The 16,985-nt window shown below is 32.2% G+C and overlaps 1 protein-coding gene across 1 annotated transcript; it reads left to right on the top strand.

Moving 5' to 3' along the window:
* The first annotated feature begins 14,741 nt into the window (after positions 1-14,741).
* Positions 14,742-15,400, top strand: LOC104646212 (uncharacterized). Its single transcript, NM_001365462.1, is given in 1 exon segment — positions 14,742-15,400. A coding segment is annotated over 1 exon segment (267 nt). The 5' UTR covers positions 14,742-14,906; the 3' UTR covers positions 15,174-15,400.
* Positions 15,401-16,985: the final 1,585 nt, after the last annotated feature.

The following is a 16,985-nucleotide window of genomic DNA, read 5'->3' on the forward strand; positions in this document are numbered from 1 at the left end:
CGTGACACTCCGATCCAAAAATACCGTGTCGAACCGTGACACTCCGATCCAAGAATATCGTGTCGGAACGTGACACTCCGATCCAAGAATACCGTGTAGGAACGTGACACTCCGATCCAAAAAATACCGTGTCGGAACGTGACACTCCGATCCAAGAATACCGTGTCGAAACGTGACACTCCGATCCAATTATACTATTAATTTATCCTTTATTATCATCGCTTTCAATTCATTGTTATATTATTTTCATCAAGCCTTCTTTATTCAAGGCATCACTTCGATAGATAGGATTAGAGAATATAAATTCTACGGTCTCAGGATTTCAAACCAATCACAAACCACACAACCAAATCACACAATCACACAGTCAAGTACATAGAGAACTTCACAATATCATTCAAGGCATATCAATCACTATTAAGAGTTTACTATCAAATAGCATAAATCATAACCTACCTCCACCGAAGAATCGAAGTCAAGCAACTACTTCTCCAATTCCTTTCCTTTCCTTATTACCTCTGAACCCTTCCAATCTATCAAATATATATATATACAAGGTGTAAGTTCACAAGGCCATAAACACTCCGATTATCTGTGTCTAGCCTATACCCATCAATTCACCTAATTCTATAATCAACCCCTTAAAGTTTAAGCCTAATGGTAAGTCTTAATTCCTCCCATTAGCATAACTTTAGTGGAATTTAAATAACTCTATACACCTAATATTTAATTACCTAACTCAATATTTTAAAACTTGGCTCATAACAAGATAACCATGGAAAGAATTGGAATTTAAGGTTACGTCTATGTCCAGTAACCTCTACCAGGGAAAATCAAAACAACATATTACATAATTTATAACACCCATATGCGAAAATTCTCAATTTTATCATAGAAATATCAAAGTTTATTACCCCATCTTACTCTCTTATTGGTTATATATTTGGCCTCAATTTTATAATCAATAATTACATAAGAATTTAAAACCTTCCTACTGTTAATTGTTTGTTATTCTTCAATAGACCATTAGGCCATCATTACATGCAATTCAAAACAAAGGCATTTGCCATTCAAAATAACAACTTGAATGGCAAAGAACGTGATAATACATAAGATACGAAATTTATTTTAAAATAGTGAACATATGACGGTAACAATTTAATCCTCCATGAACTAATTAAATTTTCTATATATAACTTTCACTTGCCACTCATCCACCAACTTTAAGCCAATTCTACCAAACATTACAGTAAGACATATATTAAAATGTACGTCTGATCCCTCTTCACAACAACATAGTACTAATTTATATATATATATATACAGACACCTTTTCCTTCCAATCAAGAACATAACAATAGTAATAATAATACTCACAAGCAGTTTCTGTACAATCCAATACGACTCCACTAATTTTTCTAACGTTTATTGAATATCCCTCTTTTTCAATTCAAATATTATATTAAAAATAATTAACACAATCATGCTAATACATTCAAAATCCAACTCTAAATTTGATTACCTGATGGAACAACCGCTTCGTGACTGCTGCAGATGTGGTTTCTCTTGGCTAAACCCTTATTTCCCTTCTACAGAATATTTCCTCCTAAATATTATATAACTAATTATAAGAGTGGTGAAAGTGACCCATTATTTATTTCACTATTATTTTCTTAACCACTAACTAAGTAAATTAGTAAAACTACCCCACTAATTTCATAATTATAATTATGAATAGTCCAAAACACCCACTTAAATCTATCAGAAAGTATTTTCTAACATAAAAATTTCTAGTGCCCAAACCGACTACACGGGTTGTTACAATAGATACTAATTTACCCATCGTTCGTCCTCGAACGATCAAAAAGAAAGGCAAGGGCGAGAAAGAGTACCTGAATCTGCAAAAAGATGTGGATATCTTTCTTGCATATCAAGCTCACTCTCCCAAGTAGACTCTTCAACTGACCGATTCTTCCACTGAACCTTGATAGATGCAATCTCCTTTGATCTCAACTTGCGAACCTCCCTATCTAGAATAGAAACAGGCTCCTCCTTATAGACAGATTCTCATCAAGAAGAACTGAATCCCAACGAATAATGTAGTTTCCATCACCATGGTATTTTTTTAGCATAGACACATGAAATACCGGGTGCACTCCTGACAATCCTGGAGGCAAGGCTAATTCATAAGCCACCTCCCCACGCGCTTAAGTACTTCAAATGGTCCGATATACCTCGGACTTAGCTTACCTCTCTTACCAAATCACATCACACCTTTCATGGGTGAAACCTTCAGCAAGACTTGTTCACCCTCTATAAAATCCAAGTCTCTAACCTTTCGATCTGCATATTCCTTCTGCCTACTCTGAGCTGCTAAAAGCTTTTCTTGAATAAATTTCACTTTCTCTAATGATTCCCTCAAAAGATCAGTACCCCAAGGTCTAACCTCAAATGCATCAAACCAACCAATGGGAGACCTATATCTCCTCCCATACAATGCCTCTAATATAATTGCACACATACTTGGTTTATCAAACTCCACATTCATTGAAGTCAACACTCTTAATAATAACAAAACGTATAACTACATCGATCATCAACCTTACTCTTAAACCATCATTAGTATCAAAGTATGCTTATCAAATACATGTTCAAACTATGGCTATCTCTTTCTATTTAAGCATTTCCTGACAAATACGAGTCCCAAATAAGGCCTATAGCACTAATTTCAAATGTGATAGTACCTTTTCATTGAGACAAAACTATTAAATCACACCCAAAGTCAACTCTACACCACTTTCACATACCATGCTTAAGGTACCATTTTAAACCATTATATATATCATGCCAACACTTAGGAAAATTCTTTGTCACTCAAACTATTCTGTATACTATAAGCTCATAACCTCTATTAACCATCAAATGTCCATGTAACACACCTTAACATTCTATGAAGTCCCATCAATAGAGTAGTATTAACCCAACTTTATTCTTAATAACCATGTAGAATTATATCTCACCTTTTACATCATTCTTAAGTCTTCTATCCTAATTTGAGCAATCTAACCTCATTGTAAAATACTAAAATTTTCATACCTCATTATTTGTCACCTAAACCAAAACTCATTTTTTTAGAAGTCGATGATAAACTCCTAGTAAGTCTGTACCGAACTAGTTCACATCTCACAATTATATCTAAACTCATAGGCAAAAATTAAAACAACCATCAACTACACCCCATGGATTTATACGAGAGGTCTTATTCTTTCACTCTTCTCAAATTCTTTTCATGGTGCAAATTCTAAATATCTCGCTCCTTCAATATATCAAACTCTTGTTTATCTAGCTTGCTTACCGATCTCATGTTTTACTAATAATCCATGACATTTTACTTCACACTCTAAATCAAAACTCTGAGGGTAAATCCTTCCTTAGAAACTTTAACAATCAAAAGTAACAACTTTATGGTCCAAAGCATGCATAAATTCTTTCACGTGCTCAATAACGATGCAATCAATCGTTTCTCATCTTACTGATTCATACCTTGAAAAATATACCACCAGAAATTCAGAGTTATAACAAAAAAAATTGAATTATAAGTCCAATTGTGTAACACAATGCCCTTAATTATCTACATTTGCTTATACTTTGAAGATTTTTACGAATCACCTTATCTTAGCTTATCATTGATTGCCTCTCCACCAACCATACAATGTGCTTCACTAAAAATTCAACCCTACTCATTTCTAAATTCAACATTACAACAGAACCTATCATCTCACTCAAGTTGAACGTCTGTACACTCCTCTCTTAAGTTCTATTCAATAGCTTTTAACCAAGCTGATTAACCTGTTATGCTATTACCTTAACCAAAACAAAATAGATGAAATCACGCAATTTTGAACTCAATTCTCGATTCCTTCGAAGATACATTTTTAGTTCTTACAATCGGAGAAAATAATTCTGCTCTCGCTTATTTTTCTTAAGGCTACATATCCCACAAGTTTTATCTTATTTTAGTTATGATTCCAACTCCTTTAAATTATATTCGAGTGTGCCCTAAATCTCCTAAAATTTATCATACAACCACATTACTCACTAAATAGTAGAAATATCAACCTTAGATACTCGCAAGTTTCTATCACCATACAAAATTCATTTGACCAATAATTTGTATTCTATAATTTGCATCTCCGTCACCATCCATCACTTACTCCTATCACCATCATGTATTTGTAAGCCCTTTTCATCACCACAAAGTCAAGTTTTTTTCTCTCGACATAACACCTTAAACTCAGATATAGTAATCAAAATGAAGGGACTAACAAATTTTATATTCACTTTCTTACTAAAATCTTCATTTTACTTCACCCAAAGTATACCCACTAGGATTTTCTTTCCCTATAAGTCTGTCATGCTAGTATCAATCTATCTTTTGAAGCTTAAGATAAAACCACCAGTCCTCACTCAAAACCCTCAAGATACATTGCACAGTTCAAGTTGTGTTAATATTTGTACCAAAGATCCACCACTAAAGATTTTCTTTAAAATAATGCTCAACCACTAAAATTTTCCTTCAAAATAATGCTCAATCTAAGTTCGTGTATTAATAAACTAGTTGGTTTCTGAAATGTGAATGCAACACTAAATCTTATTATCTGACCATGTCGTACAACTTGTAACTCTTTTAGTAATTAGTATTCATACTTGACAGTCGACGTACCTGTTTCCACATAACCCTAGTACTGCCACACCGTGAAAGTCCATTAGATACCTTACTAGAACACATCATACCTCTCCATAATATCGTACCCAAATAGCCCACATATTTCACCCATTGAATAATTGCAAAACATTATCGAATATGTTCTCTCTCTAGACCAAACAATTTGTTTTACTTCTTAGATTAATTCAATAACAAAATAACACACTTCCTAACTCTAACCAAGTAAGCATCGATGACTTTCTCGAATATACCCTCACTCTATGAAGTCATAGTAGTGTCTTTATTAACCGACACTCGACAAGAGACTACCACCACATTTTGCGATCGAGAAAATTTATCTATTTCTAAGGACATATTTTTTTCTTTTTGTTGTTTCTATTTCAACTTCAAATACTCTAGTAGTACCCATATTTGAAATAGAGTGAAGAAGTTCAGATACCAATTTGTATCACCTAGATACCAATTGGATTCAAGTAGTAGCACGAAAGAAAGAAAGAAATGAGCTTTCCTAAAGTCCTATAGCTTCTCGAAGAAAAGTAAAGGTGTCCCCTTACCGTTCCGCAAGACTCTACTAAACTTGTCCTTGTGTGATGAGATCAACGAACCTAACGCTTTGATACCAAGTTTGTCACGACCCAAAATGGGTCGTGAATGGCTCCCACACTTACCTCCTTAGGTGGGCGAACTAACATATCTAAACCCCAACATATACCAATAGTTCAACTATAAATAATATAAATAATGCGCAAGCTCCAAAAGAAACTAAGCAACCAATTTAACTAAGTTTCTAAAGTTTAATACTTATCATTCCAAAATCTGATAGTCATCACATCAAGTACATCTAATCTCTAATACTAAGTCTAACAATATCGAATACACTAAAATAAAGAATAAAATGGTATGTGTCCGAAAGTATAGGACATCATGTCGTGACCGAGAGAATCCAACACGAGCCTGAATGGATAGCTCACCCTGTAACTTGATATGCGGGAGGCTGGCTAGAGCTGAGGGAAATCAGAAGTCATAGGTACACTCGCTGCATTTCATAAAAGGAAAACAAAGAAGAAAACAAGTAGGACTCAGTACGAGGCAACATGTACTGAGTAAGTATCATCGGTCAACCCAAAATGGTAACTAATATACAAAGAATAATAGTATGAACTCAACTATAGCACTTAACATGTGATAAGAAACAAACAACATGAACAAGTGTCAATAATAATAAAGTAAGCACGTATTAAGTCAACGGTATCAAGATCACACATGAGGACTCATGCCTCCAAACCAAACCATTTTGGGAGTTGAGTTCTTTGAGATTGAATATCTTCCATTAATTCAAAATATTTTTCCTTTAATATTATCGTGTCGGAACGTGACACTCCGATCCAAAAATACCGTGTCAAACCGTGACACTCCGATCCAAGAATATCGTGTCGGAACGTGACACTCCGATCCAAGAATATCGTGTCGAAACGTGACACTCCGATCCAAAAATACCGTGTCGGAACGTGACACTCCGATTCAAGAATACCGTGTCGAAACGTGACACTCCGATCCAATTATACTATTTATTTATCCTTTATTATCATCGCTTTCAATTCATTGTTATATTATTTTCATCAAGCCTTCTTTATTCAAGGCATCACTTCGATAGATAGGATTAGAAAATATAAATTCTACGGTCTTAGGATTTCAGACCAATCACAAACCACACAACCAAATCACACAATCACACAGTCAAGTACATAGAGAACTTCACAATATCATTCAAGGCATATCAATCACTATAAAGAGTTTACTATCAAATAACATAAATCATAACCTACCTCCACCGAAGAATCGAAGTCAAGCAACTACTTCTCCAATGCCTTTCCATTCCTTATTAACTCTGAACCCTTCCAATCTATCAAATATATATATATATATATATATATATATATATATATATATATACAAGGTTTAAGTTCACAAGGCCATAAACACTCCGATTATCTGTGTCTAGCCTATATCCATCAATTCACCTAATTCTATAATCAACCTCTTAAAGTTTAAGCCTAATGGTAAGTCTTAATTCCTCCCATTAGCATAACTTTAGTGGAATTTAAATAACTCTATACACCTAATATTTAATTACCTAACTCAATATTTTAAAACTTGGCTCATAACAAGATAACTATGGAAAGAATTGGAATTTAAGGTTACGTCTATGTCCAGTAACCTCAACCAGGGAAAATCAAAACAACATATTACATAATTTATAACACCCATATGCGAAAATTTCCAATTTTATCATAGAAATATCAAAGTTTATTACCCCACCTTACTCTCTTATTGGTTATATATTTGGCCTCAATTTTATAATCAATAATTACATAAGAATTTAAAACCTTCCTACTGTTAATTGTTTGTTATTCGTCAATAGACCATTAGGCCATCATTACATGCAATTCAAAACAAAGGCATTTGCCATTCAAAATAACAACTTGAATGGCAAAGAACGTGATAATACATAACATACGAAATTTATTTTAAAATAGTGAACATATGACGGTAACAATTTAATCCTCCATGAACTAATTAAATTTTCTATATATAACTTTATATATATATATATATATATATATATATATATATATATACACACACACACACACACATCTTTTCCTTCCAATCAAGAACATAACAATAGTAATAATAATACGCACAAGCAGTTTCTGTACAATCCAATACGACTCCACTAATTTTTCTAACGTTTATTGAATATCCCTCTTTTCCAATTCAAATATTATACTAAAAATAATTAACACAATCATGCTAATACATTCAAAATCCAACTCTAAATTTGATTACCTGATGGAACAACCGCTTCGTGACTACTGCAGATATGGTTTCTCTTGGCTAAACCTTTATTTCCCTTCTACAGAAAATTTCCTCCTAAATATTATATAACTAATTATAAGAGTGGTGAAAGTGACCCATTATTTATTTCACTATTATTTTCTTAACCATTAACTAAGTAAATTAGTAAAACTACCCCACTAATTTCATAATTATAATTATGAATAGTCCAAAACACCCACTTAAATCTATCAGAAAGTATTTTCTAACATAAAAATTTCTAGTGCCCAAACCGACTACACGGGTTGTTACAAGAAGAAATTGAAGCAACCTTCTTGTTGGTACATTTTGAAATGGAAGAATTTTTCCAAGAATCAATTCCAGATTGCGGACAATTCCCTTGGTAGTCATTGCTAAAAGTTTCTTCTTTACCATTTTGCAATGAAGAAGATAGAATTATTAGAGAATTTAAATAATTGATTAGAAATTAATTAGTGTAAAATATAATTAATAAAATAAAAGTTAAGCAATAAACAAAAAAGTGAAAAAAATATTTAAAAAATACAATTTCTGACATGACGCTGACGTAATGTTGATGTGGCAGCGAGTGTAATACACCACATACTATGAGAGTGGTGTTGCACGCAACAGGATTGTATTAAGTTCACTTTTAAATAATAAAGGTGTGTAATAAGTCATCATAATAGCTAAAGCGTGTAAGTCACTTTTCGAGACAAGTTTAGAAAGAAATCTAAATCTTTTTCCATTAATATTTATATCAGCTATTATTTCTTAAAAGATGAGTAAAGTCCAAAATAAACAAAGAAAGTAGATTGCTTTTATTTAGTTATTTATATTTAATCATAATAACATATAATAAGTGAAGCTTCTTGGGATGATTACCAACTCCACCTTACAATTCTAATGATAGCTAATCTGATTTATTTCTTGAGGAAGCAAACACAAAACAAATTACTATTGATGCTAATTACATGTTGAAACAACATATATTTTAATTACATTTTCAGTTAGAAAAATATTGTTTAGGATCTATATATTTAACGGGATGTATCTTAAAAATATATATATATATATATATATATATATATATATATATATATATATATATATATATATATATATAAGTGAATTAATTTTAGGTATCATTTGTTTCAGATAAGTATGATTTTATGTATTTAAGATATCATTCCGTGTATCTGATATCAATTTGTTCTATGTATATATCTTATATTAATATTATCGATGTGTTTAGTATTAAATATTTAACATGCATTGTATAAATATGTACACATATCGATATATTTGTATTCCGAAAGAGAGAATGGGCAAGTGAGCCCCCAATCTATTACCGAAGTTTCAACTACACACTTATTTTACGAGAGTTCTATCATAAACCTAAACTATTTAAAATCAAAATTATTACCTCCTTAAAAAGTCACAATCACATTTATGTTGATAAGTGAAATACACGTGTTTAACACGTGTAATTTTTATTTATTTTATTCTCTAGCTTGACACGTGTAATTTTTTAATTTATTCTCTTACCTTTTTTTACTGATATTTATTTTACCTTTTTTTTTACTGATATTCCCTTCCTTTCTTTTTTCTTTTCCCTCTCTTCCTCTTCTTTCTTTAAATTCTTGAAAACATCCATATGTCAAATTTTCTGTTTTCCCTCCCTTTATTTAATCAAATCTAAAATTATTATGAAATTTATGGTTATGGAATAGGTGTCTAAATGATTACTTTGAGATTTTGTAAGAGATTTCTGTCATTATTAAGTTGCTTGAATGGATCGTGTTAACTGAATTTTTTTTTTACAATAGCTTCAAAATGATATTTTAATGGTGTTTTAATGACTAATGTTGAATTTGAAAATGAGTGTAAAGTAATTTACTTAATAGTTTTTTTATTGTGGGAAGGGAATTTCTATCTAGGATTTGTGGTGGTGTTGATAGCCATTTTAATGGTGGTGATTTTCAGATTGTGATGGTGAAATTTCATGGCTGCCATAAATGCTCTACTAAGCTGCTTAGAAGAAAGAAAAGATATTAGCGATGAGATAGGTGTCTTAAATGAAATCGATCTAAGCTCTTTATGCTACTCTCATGACAGATCTATGATGATAGAAGCTGTGTAGTTGGCAATTTCATAGGTGTTTGGTGTGATTGAGATTGGCTTCAACTCTATACCTCAATTTTTTGGTATCAATGTGGCACCGATCAGATGTCGAATCGTTACTTGGAGCTCCGAGGAAGAAAGGAGCTTATTTAGTTTTAAAATTGTTCACGGTAGCTTCTCCTTTTTCTTTTTCTTTTTTTTTTTGATTTTTCATTTACTTTTGGTGTTTTTATTTGACTTCCCTTCTAAAAAAAATTTTTAAAAATAAATAAGGAAAAAATAATAACGAAAAAATATGTAAAATAAAGTTTTATATTTATTTTGGCCTTCACTCTCCCAAAGAGAGTGAAACACACTCTCTCTGCCATGTGAGCATGTAGGGAGGTAATAATTTTAATTTTAAATAGTTCAGAAAGGTAATAGGACCTCAGTAAAGTATAAGTTTATAGTTGAGAATCCGGTATTAGATTGAGGGCTCACTTTGTCCATTTTTTCTTTACGGAAACATATATTTGGATATTAAATATGTACTATACATTTATCAATAACCTATAAGTATTATCAATGTTGAGTAGAAAAGGAGAGAGTGTCACGACTCAAAGTACACCCTAAGTTAGAGCATCCTTCAAGTCGGAACATGGCGTACTTGACCTCTCGGAGGTCTTGTACAAGCCCTTAGACATCATTCATTGCATATATATGAAAATCAGTGCGAAATTAAAACTTTTCTTTCAAAACATAATGTTGAATCATTACATAAAACTTCTAACATATGTCTCAAAAACCATCTATGACATCATGAGTACAATAGTCTTGGGTCACGGCCCTTAAAAAGTCTAACATAGAGAAGAACATAAAAAACATCATAGTGGTGGTGTCCTCGAATGCTATGAGGAATCACCAATCTTCACTTATTGACAAGCCTTGGAAACTCTACCCTTGAAAGCTACTCAATCTACTCAAGACCCTATATAGGATCAGAATATAGGCAAAATATGTGTTAGTACGAAATGTACCAAGTATGGAAACTATCATACCAAACATAAGATATATCAAAGGATTAGTCAATAATAGACATAATAATAAGAGATAAAGACATAAGCATATCATGAATATCATAAGCATAATAAAGCATCATAAAGCATATAAGAGTTCATACTCGACTAATTGTCTTTCTTACTCAAATTAACTATACACAAGCCATCTCCAAGTATGCTTGTGCAAGGCTAAGGTAACATCCCATACTACTACCAAAGCTAAGTACATATCTTTGGTCATTCTTAATCATAATCCACTATCCTAAAGACCTAGATTCATCATAACATATGAGCACTATACCCCTAGGCCACCTCAAAACACACTTGTGTCATGCATGTGAAGCATCCAATTCTCCCTCACACACTAAACATATCTTGAAGTCACCCTATTCCCTTCCATTTTAGTTTAGGAGTCTCTAGTAGACCTATTTCATATTGACAAGGAACTATCATCTTAAGTGAATCATATCATGAAGTGCAACTATAATCACTATCCAAGCTAAGAATATATATCTAGGGGTCATGTCATAGGTAGATCCAAGTCACACTTGTGAAATTTATGGATAGCATCCCATACTACTATCCATACTAAGTACTTCTCTAGACTAACCTACTCCAAGCTAACTTATCTTGCAACCTAGTTTATTAAGCTCAACATACTATCATAATACACCTACTACCAAGGAAAGAATCTCATCATAATAACCAAGCTAACTAAGAAAAGATACAAGCATCCTAACCACCATGCAATTAATCATGTAGATGCAAGCTAATCATAGGGAAGCATGAATCTTCAACCCTAAGTTATCATGAGAAATTAATCTCAAGCTACTACATGAAATACGCCTTGCATGCAAGTCAAGCTAAAATTAAGAGAGTACTGGCCTTTCCCCTAAAGCTACCATGAATTGGTTTTGTCCAAACCAAGTCAAGCTACCATGATTAAGCATCCTAGCGTCACAAGATCAAGCTAGACATGGGAGAGATTACTTCATCCATCCCAAGATACTATGAAGTTCATGACCTCAAGCTACCATGAGCAATTTAACTCAAGCTTTCATGAGATTCAACATCTCAAGCTACCATGAGTATTTCAACTCAAGCCTCCTTGAGATTTACTATCTCAAGCTACCCTTGAGATCTACCATCTCAAGCTATCATACTTTGGTCTCTTTTCACCAAGTCTATCACCCAAGAAGTGATCATACATTCCATCTTTAAGTTAACCTAGTCCATCATGTCTTGATTCATTTTAGGTTATTAAGTCAACCTGGAGTCCATCTATGTGAGAGAACTTGTTTCTCGTATCATGTTCATGTCTAAGTTTATAAGAAAACATTAACATAATCTTTTCATAATGACTTCACCCCAAAGCCCTAGCATCAATGACATAACAGCCCATACACGATTTATAACTTTAATCCATCATGATCTATGTTCAATTACATGCTTACTTCATTTAATTAGATGGGTAGAACGTAAGTCTAGACATACATGATCACATAGGTCACTTCCATCTTTACAGGTCAAGACCAACCTAGATCAATTAGGCCTAGGTCAATTCATATATAGATGATTCAATCATGATCAAATAGTATAAAATACAATTGAATTAAGAAAATCAACTTAGAACCTTCATCTAGCCTCTAATGGCCTAAAATCACCTTGATCACCTTCAGCATCAAATAGTATAATTCACCATGAAAATCACATGAAAACATCACATAATCATCATATGAACATAATTGAATATTACCCACTAGATTTGGATAACAATCAAGTCTTACCCACAAAGTAATTACAAACCTCTCTAGATTGGGGTATTTTGAATTTACAATTGAGGCATGAATGAAAGAATCCATGGATGAATAAGCTTCACATACGTTAGGTTAGATCCCTAAACCCAGCTTGAAACCTTGGTAAATTTCATCCTAAAAGCTGCCTCCAATTTCTCTTCTTCTTCAATGGTGGTTTTGGGAGGATTTTGGGAAAGAAAGGTTTTGATATGAAGTCTAGGATCTAAATGACTATTGTACTGCTTAAATACTCTTGAAATACCTAAAATAACCGCCAATAATTAATCTCTAAAGTGTCCAAAAGACCCCTGCACTTAATGGACATTTTAACCAATTCAAATTTGACTTAAAAACGACGCGATCAAATCAAGACACTCACTACTCGTCGCGGAGGCACTTTTGATTCTTGGTTCTAGAAAATAATTTGAGACAGATTGGTTCGCGATGACCCCACGTCGCAGGGCAAAAATTTTCCTTTAAGTGATGGTTGTGCGTCGCGCAACAACCTCCACTTCTAGTCTACCCGGTAGCTTCGATGGCCCATGTTTGGGTCCTCCTCGAGGACTCTTAGGCTGGTCTCCGGGGCATTGTTCTCGGATGTTTCGACCCTTTACATGTCAGTCTACGAATAGGAACCATCAATACTCAATTTCACCTTCAAACCATCCCCAAAACTCCACTACATAAAAACTACCACACACTGGTTCAACTAGTTTCCAAACTTCATTGACGTTTGACCTCCAAAATTTCCAAACTTTACATACTGACTCTTAACACTATTATTAGTCAATTTAGGACCTTATAAGCTCATGACACACTCATGTTAGGCTCCATCTTGCCCTAATTCATTTTTGGGGTGTAACAGAGAGAAAGAAAGAAAAGGAGAAGGGGAGAACATATAGAGGGGTCTCGGAGAGCGGAGAGAGAGAGAAAGAGGGAGAAGGGGAGCCAAGAGAGACAGGGGGGAGAGAGAGAAAGGGGGAGATGGAGAACGAAAGAAAGGAGATGAGAGAAATATTATGTAATTATTTAAAAGATAATTATGCAAAATAGCAAATATTTAGTCTATATTAGGTCCTATAGCTACTGTTTAATAAAATTGTAATTCGCGGCTATAGTTTTTTCAATCCTTGCTATTTGTCTTATTTGTATAAATACAATATTTGTATAATTCGATTCATTATTGTATAAATTTAGAACTTTGTATATGCTTTTCCTAGCTATTTGTATACGATTTATGAAAAAAAAACATTATAAATTTCCGTGTTTATATATTGGCAAACAAAATATACAAATAGAGTTCTAAAAAATTGCTAAATGTATAAATATTGAATTTGTATGTACTTACCCTATTTGTATAACAAGTGAAACATACAAATAAAAAAAAATAGATCACAACCTCCGTAATAAACAGAACTACATGTACAGAGGCCAATTATCAAAATTATAACTATAGAACTTCATATGTTTGCTATTTTTAAAAGTTTCACTTATATTAAATTATATAAAGAGATTTAATAGATGTGATGAAAATACTGATATGAATAGATAGTTTTTCCTTATTTCTTTTTTTTTTGTCCTCCCCCCACCCCACCCCCCTCAATGGGCCATTACTAGCACTTATTAATTCTCTATGTGAGCAAGTTGAGTTACAAAGTGATGACAATGACAAGTACCAGAAAGGAAAATACATAAATCATAACATATTAATATACTTATTTAATTTAAATTACATAATGTTGAATCATACATTTTACACAATAATTTACATAAAATATACTCAAACAAATTTATATTATACTACGAAGACAAATGACCAATAAAATTGACTACATGGCATTATTTTATAGTTACACATGAAAACAATAGACTAAAATCTGAAAAATCTCTAAAACTAATTAACTAATCAGTCTTATTAGTCACAGTACAGGAACTTTTTTTTCTATAACTAGAGCAAACATAGAAAATATTGAAATTCTAAAAAATTGAAAATTGGTGTTGTCCAAATTAGACTATCCATTACACATTCTACAACATTTCTAAGCTTATTGCAAATATACTAAATCTGTTCCAGAATCAAGAAACTGCCTAACAAGTTCCGACATTTGAATAAACAATTAGCCACCTTCATTTGGTCAAAAAACTAGCTAGCCCACTCCTTAACAAGTAGTATAAATAAATTTGGCTTATGAAGAGAATAACAACACAACACAACTAGCAAGACAATATAATTTAGTTTCCTTTTTGACGGTTTGCCATGGTTCATTAGTTCTCTAAAAATTATCTACGACAAAATCTCCCATATATCGTTACTAGTTTTCAATTAGAGGGGTCGATTCATTGTACTCACACAATTTTTTTTGAATAATGGTGAGATTTTCTTATTTCATTTTAATTCTTCTTTTAGTTACTTCAATTAATTTTTGGGCTTCAGAAGCACGTCCTCTCAATATCTTGAAGATTCATGGCCCCAAAAATATGGCAACTTTTGATTGGTTAACATTGGGTGATATTAAGGATGGACCTAGTCCTGGTGTCGGACATAAGTTTACAAACAACCAAACTCTTGGAGGAATTAAGGCAGGTCCAAGTCCTGGTGAAGGACATAAAGTTGTCAATGGCCATCATCAATAGTGACATGAACCACTAGGCATTAAGATTTTTATAGATATTAAATTTTTTCCCATTCTTTTTATTTATTGTTTTATTCCGTGTTTAGCTACCTATTAGTACATTCACTTATAACAAATCATTTTAGTAAGTTAAAGGAATCATTATCAACATTTTACAGTACTAAAATTTTGTAATGCAACAATAGATGATATATCAATAAAGTTTATGAGAAATTTTTATTTAGTTCATTTAACTTGCTTTCGTTAATTTAAATGTCTTAGTTTTGGTTTAGTTATTTGTTTGAATTGTAGTAGTAGTTCTTCCACCTGAGGATTAGTGTAGTGTCAATCATTACGGTCTGGGTCGTGACACAAACGAAAGAAAGGAGTGGGGAGAAAGATTATGTAATTATTTTAAGGAAAAATTATGCAGAATAGAAAATATTTAGTCCATATTAGGTACTATAGCTATAATTTAAGAAAAATATAATTCGCGGCTACAGTTTTCCCAATTCTTGCTATTCGTCTTATTTGTATAATTCGATTCGTGATTTTATAAATCCAAAACTTTGTATATGCTTCCCTAAGCTATTTGTATACGATTTATGAAAAATTCATAATGAAATACCGTATTTGTATATTGGCAAGCGAAATATACAAACAAAGTTCTAAAAAATTTCTAAATGTATAAATACAGAATTTGTATATACTTATCATATTTGTATATTTGCAAGTGATATATACAAACGGAAAGAAATATACAAATAACAACCTCCATAGCAAATAAAGCTACGTCAATAAAAACCAATTATCAAAATTATAACTATAGATGTTTCCTATTTTTTAAGTTTTCACTTATATTAAAGTATAAATAAATTTAATAGATGTGACAAAAAAAATTAATCTCATTAGATAGTTTTCCCTTATTTCTTTCTTTATGTCTTGTTTTCCCTTCAATGGGCCATTTTAGATAGGTTTCCCTTATTTCTTTTTTGGAAAAATTGTATATTATAGTAAACTAATAACCTAAAATAAATGGAGTAGCTAGAGTTTGATTTAATTGTGCTCCATAGCAAACGTTAGCCAAAGTTTGTCAGGCGCCTCTCTCCCAAAAATCTCGCTCGCCACTCTCCCTCTGCTCGCATCTCTCGCTTTATACACAGAAGTGTATAAATTCTGTTTCTGTTTTGTATAAAGCGAGAAAAAATTGTATATACACATGCAAAAACATATATCTTCGTGTGTTATACACTTAATCATACAATTTACAAACATCTTATTTCAATTCAATTGTAGACAAATGCAAATTTTATACAAATATTGCAGAGAAAAAGGCCAACGAATTATACAATTGCGAATTATACAATTGCAGTGAAATACAATTTTTTTTAAGCTTTATATAACAGAAGTGTATATATTGTGTTTCTGTTTTTGTATAAAGCAGAGAAAAACATATATCTTCTTGCTATACACTTATAATTATGCAATATACATACATTTTAATTCGATTCAATTGTATGCAAAATAAATTGTATAAATATATTGCAGCGAAATAGGCAGCGAATTATACAATTGTGCATTATACAATTGCAGTGAAATAGGATACTGAATTATACAATTGCAGCGAAATAGGCCAGCGAATTATACAATTGTATATGTATAGCGAATTATACAGTTTTATGTTTGCTATAGAGCGCAGTTATGCAAAATTTGCTATAGCATACAAATATAAATTTTTCGTTTGCCATATGTGAAAGTTGACCTTCTTTTTTTATGTCTTTTTTTCCCCTTCAATGGGTCATTTAGGAGTGTACATGACTGGGTTGGTTTGAGT

This window comes from Solanum lycopersicum, chromosome 3, assembly GCF_036512215.1.
Source record: "Solanum lycopersicum chromosome 3, SLM_r2.1".
In the NCBI taxonomy this organism is placed as follows: domain Eukaryota; kingdom Viridiplantae; phylum Streptophyta; class Magnoliopsida; order Solanales; family Solanaceae; genus Solanum; species Solanum lycopersicum.